Below are 6,101 nucleotides of genomic sequence, written 5' to 3'. Positions count from 1 at the left end.
GCTCCGTCGCAGACTCGGGGCGGCCTCTTCTCGAGGGGGAAGGCACCCCTGGAGCCTCGCGGCAGCTGCCCGCAGCACCCACGCGACCTCTCTGGCAAGACGGCCGGCCCCGGCTTGGCCCACCAGGCACCAGCCGACCGCCTTCGGGACTTGCCAAGGGCTTCCTCCTGAGCCTTTTCTTCTCTCCAAGATACCTCGCAGGGTAACCGCCCTGCCACAAACACATGCAAAACAATGGCTTAATCCGCCATTAATTCCATTAGTTGGATTATTAATATCATGTGACAACAAATCTGCTTTCAAACCTGCTCACAGCACTGCTGACTGGTCCTGAAACAGACAGGCACTGCCACGTTCTGGCCTTTATTCAAGGCCAGGGGACAAAATTACATGGCTCAGAGTTTAGTGGCAGATTCTGCTTGCGGGTTAAGAGGGATGGGGAACCGGTGACCCTTCAGATGTTGGTGAACTGCAGCACCCATCATCCCAGGCCACTGGCTATGCTAAAGCCCAGCCAATTTTGGGAGGGCCACAGGCTCCCCGGCATTAGAACATTTCTAGCCTACAGTTACCAGATTTTTTTCAATGAATCCAGGGACTTTTCAACTTCAGTTGAAGGGGGTGGATTTTGTCGGGACTGATTTGTAAATCTGGGGACTGCCCTCAGGAAATGGGGACGTCTGGTAACCTTTTTCTAGCCTTCCTCTTAGCCAAAAACACAGATTTGGGACCAACTCACCTTGAACTCAGTGGGATTTCCTTTTTCCATAACCAGAAAATGAGCAGTGGTAGGGCACATGCCATTCCTTCCTATGGGGAAAAGTAAACCAACACACTTAGGCAGCATTGCTCAACACAGTGGCCCCCTCAAGACTACAGCTTGCCCAGTGGCCTCCTCACTTGCCTGACCTGCCCCTTAGCCATCCATAGCACAGATAGACCACTGCCAGCACCAGTAACCAGTCTTGCAGGAGACAGAGGGGTTGGTAAAGAAAATTAGAAAGTGAAAGGTTAGTGTCATTATTAATAAACAAATGAAAACTGGGAATTGGAAGGAGAGAGTGGAAAGCTGCTAGAGGAGGAAGTGAGCTTAAAGGAACCCAAGGGGCAAGAAACTGTCAGTTGGGGAGGATAAGCTACAGGTTGGGCATTGAAGAAGCTACAGGAGATGGGTAAACATACTTTTGAGGGGCACAAAGGAGTGGGAACTAGAAAATTAGAGCAGGCATGTCCAAAGCTCAAGAACATCAATCGTAAGAAAAGGTCAACAACTCTGGTCGGCCCTCATGCATGTTCGCTTCATCAATGTGTGGGCACCTGACTTGGAGCCTCTGCATCAGGGCAGGCAGGCAGTCACAATACCTCCAGGGCAAATGACTGCACTTGGAGAAAGCTAGGGAACAGAACGCTTTACCACACTGCAGCAAATCACTGAACCATTTCCAGAATTGGGATTAGATACAAGTAGAAAATAATGTCAGTATTTGCCAGCTCCCTGCCACTATCTGCTGCCATTTTGTGACTGGTGGGCCTCAGTGAGTTTTGGCCATTCCCAGTGGGCCCTGGGGGTAGAAAGGTTAAGAACCTCCGGACTTTGAGACAAATATCTGATACGAGTGGGCCCAAACTTCAGTGACAGGGATCCTGAAAAGGGGTGCACTCCCACCCCATGTTCTTGCAATATACAAGGTTTCTCCATCTCAATGGCTATGCACATATGAACAGTTGCCCAACATGCTGCAGTTATGGTAAATGAACTTATGTTTAATTTTCCTCAATGAGGTAAGTACTGTAACACTTTGGTGGCTGTGGTTAGGAAAGGGGAGCAGAATTAAGTTTTGCATTTTGCTAATGTTTTTATGAGAAGCTGATGTGGCTAACAAACTAGGACCTTTGCAACCTAATTCACTAAAGCCAGCTGCAATACATGAGTGACCTTTGGATAGCCTATCTTGGAAATAAAAATCATGCAACTGTATGATGGGGGGAGGGTGCTAGAGTACAGGAAAAACAATAAAATTAAAGCCTCCACTGGGACTTGGGTCTTAGGAAATACTTTCCAACACCATTTTGTGGCTTTTCTTTTAGCTGTCCTGTATATGGTATTTAATATAGAATATTTTTAAAACATTGGTTACTTACCTGTCTTTGCACAAGAGCTGCATGCCAGTAGTGAGTGGGATAAACCACACTCACATGCATTTTCACATAGGCACAAATCACCCTCAGACTTCTCTCTCCTTTGAAATCAGTTCATTTTTCCAACCATAAGCTACAGAACTTACTGTCCACCCTCCCTCTTTATGATGGCAGGATGTAATTTAGCCAACTCACCCGTAACTGTATGCAGCCCTATGGCTTCCACATTCATTCTCTTGAAAAGAAATAAAGCCCCCTTAGATGCTGCATTCTAGAATTTATAATCCAATGCATGTCTATTTCTGAATATACAGTAAGTCCCATTGAGCTCACTGAAGCTCCCAGGTAAACGAGTATAGGATTGCACTTTTACAGATAATTTAACCCCAAAATAGCCATTGGATATAACTGCTTTCATTTTTCACAGATTATAAATGTCCATACCATAATTCTAAATGGCATAGTAACCTACTTGCCACCTTTCACCCACAATAAGCTTAGGCATAAAATTAAAAAAGTCATCCATTTGTACAAGAGCAATAAAAAAATTAAATATTTATTCAAATAATAAGCTTAAGTTCAGGCTGAAGTGTTGGCAATGCAGATATTAAACACATCACATAAGCGTGCACAAAAATGAATTTTGAGCAGAGAACAAAAATACTAGGCATTATACTAGACAGCTGATTTAAGAAAACAAAAAAGATTTATAATAATCACTATACAAAATATAAAATGTATTAAACACTACCATCCACAAAACAGTTTTTTAAATTGGTTATATTTAAAAATTATTTGTGTAGTTAATCATATAGTGAATTGTAAATGATTATACAATAACCTGTTTGGCTGGCAATACCTTGTTGCTCTATAGCACACCCAATCACATTGCAAAACTGAGCATCATCATTTATGCTATCAATAAAAGAAACAATTATTGATAATACAAGTAAATATTGTCTGATCTACAAAGAAGAAAATTATTTTTTCCCTTCAACTCTGAAGTGCTTCCATGCAAAGTCAGCACTTGCTTGTTTTTAGCAGAATGTATTACCAAGCAATGTCCAGGGTTTTAGATGCTCACAGATAAGACTTTTACAAATCAAAGATTGACTGTAGACATGCAACCCTCTTGGCTAATGGATAAAAGCACTGTGCATCACTTTATCAAATTTATTGCCTTCCTGGAATTTCATTCAAGGCATCTGAAATTAGACCTAATGATAAATATACACATAGTGAAAAAGGACATAAACTGCTATTTGACACCACTATTGGTAATGTCTGTGCTACGTGAAAGCACCCTTTTAAAAAAGAGCCTATGCGGCGAGAGATAAGTGTCTAAAGATTCAAAATGAATCAACAGTATTGGATAACAATATAATTCTCAACTCAGAAGCTGCCTCAAGATTAGGTGCATCTTCAGTTAATGTAACAGGAAAAAAGGCAATGGGTTTTATTTTATTAAACGCATCCACTCAAACTGACCTAAGGCCACCAGATTTGCAGACACAACGTGTTTCTTTTTCTCTTTTTACAGTTCTTTAGGCTGTAAAATGATAAAGGAATAGATCTATTTTTTAAAAAAGCTATTTCATCTAGATTAAGAAGTTGCTCCAGGCGTTGGGTTCACGTTCTGAGTAGCCACTTGTGGTGCTACCTCAATGATTCGAGGTTTGTCTATAATCCTGGCAGTGCGGTTGCCCTTTTCTACAATCCCAATAATCCATGCTTGGTGACCTTCACCATATTTCGGAGACTTGATTTCAGCGCAGAAACGTGCTGCCTGTTCACGTGGTAAACAAATAAGGAGTCCTCCTGAAAGGAAGAAGAGTTGACAGTTCAGATCAGAAGTCACTACAAACCTCAATTACTCCAATCTAAATCCCACCATTCTTAAAATGGAAGTTGGTAAAAGTTATTTCAGCTACAAAGTCTGGGCATCCTTGTTGACTGATGATGCTAAGGTACAATTGAATAGGCTTGCATTTTCCATGAGATTTTGCTTCCCTCCATCTATGTCTTGTGGATCTTTAAACACTCTTCCATGTAATTCTGATTGTTTCCTTTTATTTCAGTATTCCTTCTAACAGACCTAAGCCACCAGCAATTTTTCTCTGCATCAAGCTAGGAGAAGCTCAGCATTTTATCTTATTTTTATTTGGGGAGGCTCACCATGCAAACGTTGGCCACCTCATGAGAAGACTCGACTCCCTGGAAAAGACCCTGATACTGGGAAAGATTGAGGGTACAAGGAGAAGGGGACGACAGAGGACGAGATGGTTGGACAGTGTTCTCGAAGCTACCAGCATGAGTTTGACCAAACGGGAGGCAGTGGAAGACAGGAGTGCCTGGCATGCTCTGGTTCAGGGGCTCACGAAGAGTCGGACACGACTAAACGACTAACAACAACCATGCAAATCATTTGAGAACTCCTGTAACAGTTTTTCAACCAAGTTCTCATCAGACATAGTTATATATATATCTACCAGTGATATTATGTATTTTTAAAAATACATAAATGAATAAAGGACACACAATGGCATCAAAAGATGCTGGTCCTTATACTGCATCATTAACTCCAGAACGAAAAACAGCTTCTTTGGAGTGAGTAGCATGCCAAATCAACAGACATTGCTATATAATACATGGTTATCAGTCAGCAAAAGCTTTTGAACTAAAAATTATTTATATTTATCAGCATCCTTCCTACCAAGACTTAGCATGAACTTCTTTGGTGAAGAAAATAAAGATAACAAATATGGTGCTTGGAGACAGAGCACGCCTTAAAAATTCTACAAGGATGCTTTCCGTGGGGATTCATCCACATGCAGGTTTTCTTGGCTACATGTACTGCAAGCATGTAATCATATTTTATTTGGTCACCTTCCTGCCCTTCTGCCCCCACCCTTCCAGGAAAATGGAGAGGAGAGAACCACAGTCCAGTCTACTGCTGAAGCATAACAACAGTCGAGCCATTCACTGTGTGCAGATGTAAAGGAGTAGAGCTGTGTGCCCTGAGGGCATTGCTGACAACGCACTCAACCTCCAGATAAGCCCACTGAGCAGATTCATGTAGCTGTTAAACAGCATCGGGAATAAAATCCAACCCTGAGGAACCCAACGCTGAAGGGCACTCCCCAAGCACCACCCATCCAGCAATGTCTACCCAAGTAGGACTGCAACCACCGCAAAGTGATGCCACCCACCCCTAACTCAGGCAGGCGCTCCAGAAGGTTGATGGCATCAAACCGGTATCCAATTCGGAAAGTTCCTTAGCCAGTGTTTGAAAAGTAGACTGCAGTTTTTTGTACCAACTTTTCAAATGTGAACTACAAAGCTGGGAGTCTGTCTCTGAATAAAACCTAATCTGAGTAACTTGGCTGCTTTTGAAATGGAAAATGGAGGCTAGTTTGTGCGGGTTATTTACACACTACAGAGAGACGTACAAAGCATGAGCTAAAAGAAAGAACTCCAGGTAAACGGCTAAGTTTAATATTGATGAATATGTACACAAATAGTACCTAATTGTGCATGCTACCCTTTATTAACTTACTCTGATGTGTGAATTATGTTACATCAAACCATACTTAAAATAAACTATGGTTTAATGTGAATGCCCAGTGTACCTTTGCAGACTGCTGAAATTCTGGCCACTTTGCTTCTCCCCGGCTGCCAAGAAGGCAAGTCTGGCTTGTTGTGTTGTCTGAACAGCCCAGCCTGATGAGGAAAGAAACCAGGAGCCCATGTTCAGCCCGCACAACAAGCCTGAGTATGGCTTCTTTCCTGGAAGCGCAACAGCAGCAGGGGAACAGTGAAGCACAATTTCGGCAGTGTGCACCAGCACGCTGCTTGTTCACAATAGTGTTCGCATTAGCGTTACTTTAAGAATGTTTAATGTGACCATGTGAACCAGGCCAACATGAGAAACCAACCCTTAGGAGTGCGTACTCAGAAATGTT

General features: G+C 42.5%; 1 protein-coding gene across 2 annotated transcripts in view; it reads right to left on the bottom strand.

Annotated features, from left to right (window-relative positions):
• Positions 1 to 2,679: 2,679 nt before the first annotated feature.
• The window catches only part of SEPHS1 (selenophosphate synthetase 1), a 28,831-nt gene continuing 25,409 nt past the window's right edge, over positions 2,680 to 6,101 (bottom strand). For both annotated transcript variants that reach the window (XM_081879195.1, XM_081879194.1), the window contains exon 9: positions 2,680 to 3,957. In XM_081879195.1, the coding sequence (XP_081735321.1) occupies positions 3,743 to 3,957 (215 nt within the window). In that variant the 3' untranslated portion in view covers positions 2,680 to 3,742. The remainder of the gene's footprint in view (positions 3,958 to 6,101) is intronic.

The sequence above is a fragment of the Podarcis erhardii genome (assembly GCF_964252035.2).
Source record: "Podarcis erhardii genome assembly, chromosome: 10".
NCBI lineage: Eukaryota > Metazoa > Chordata > Lepidosauria > Squamata > Lacertidae > Podarcis > Podarcis erhardii.
Note: the sequence above shows the minus strand (reverse complement) of the source record. Positions and strands in the feature narration are given on the sequence as shown.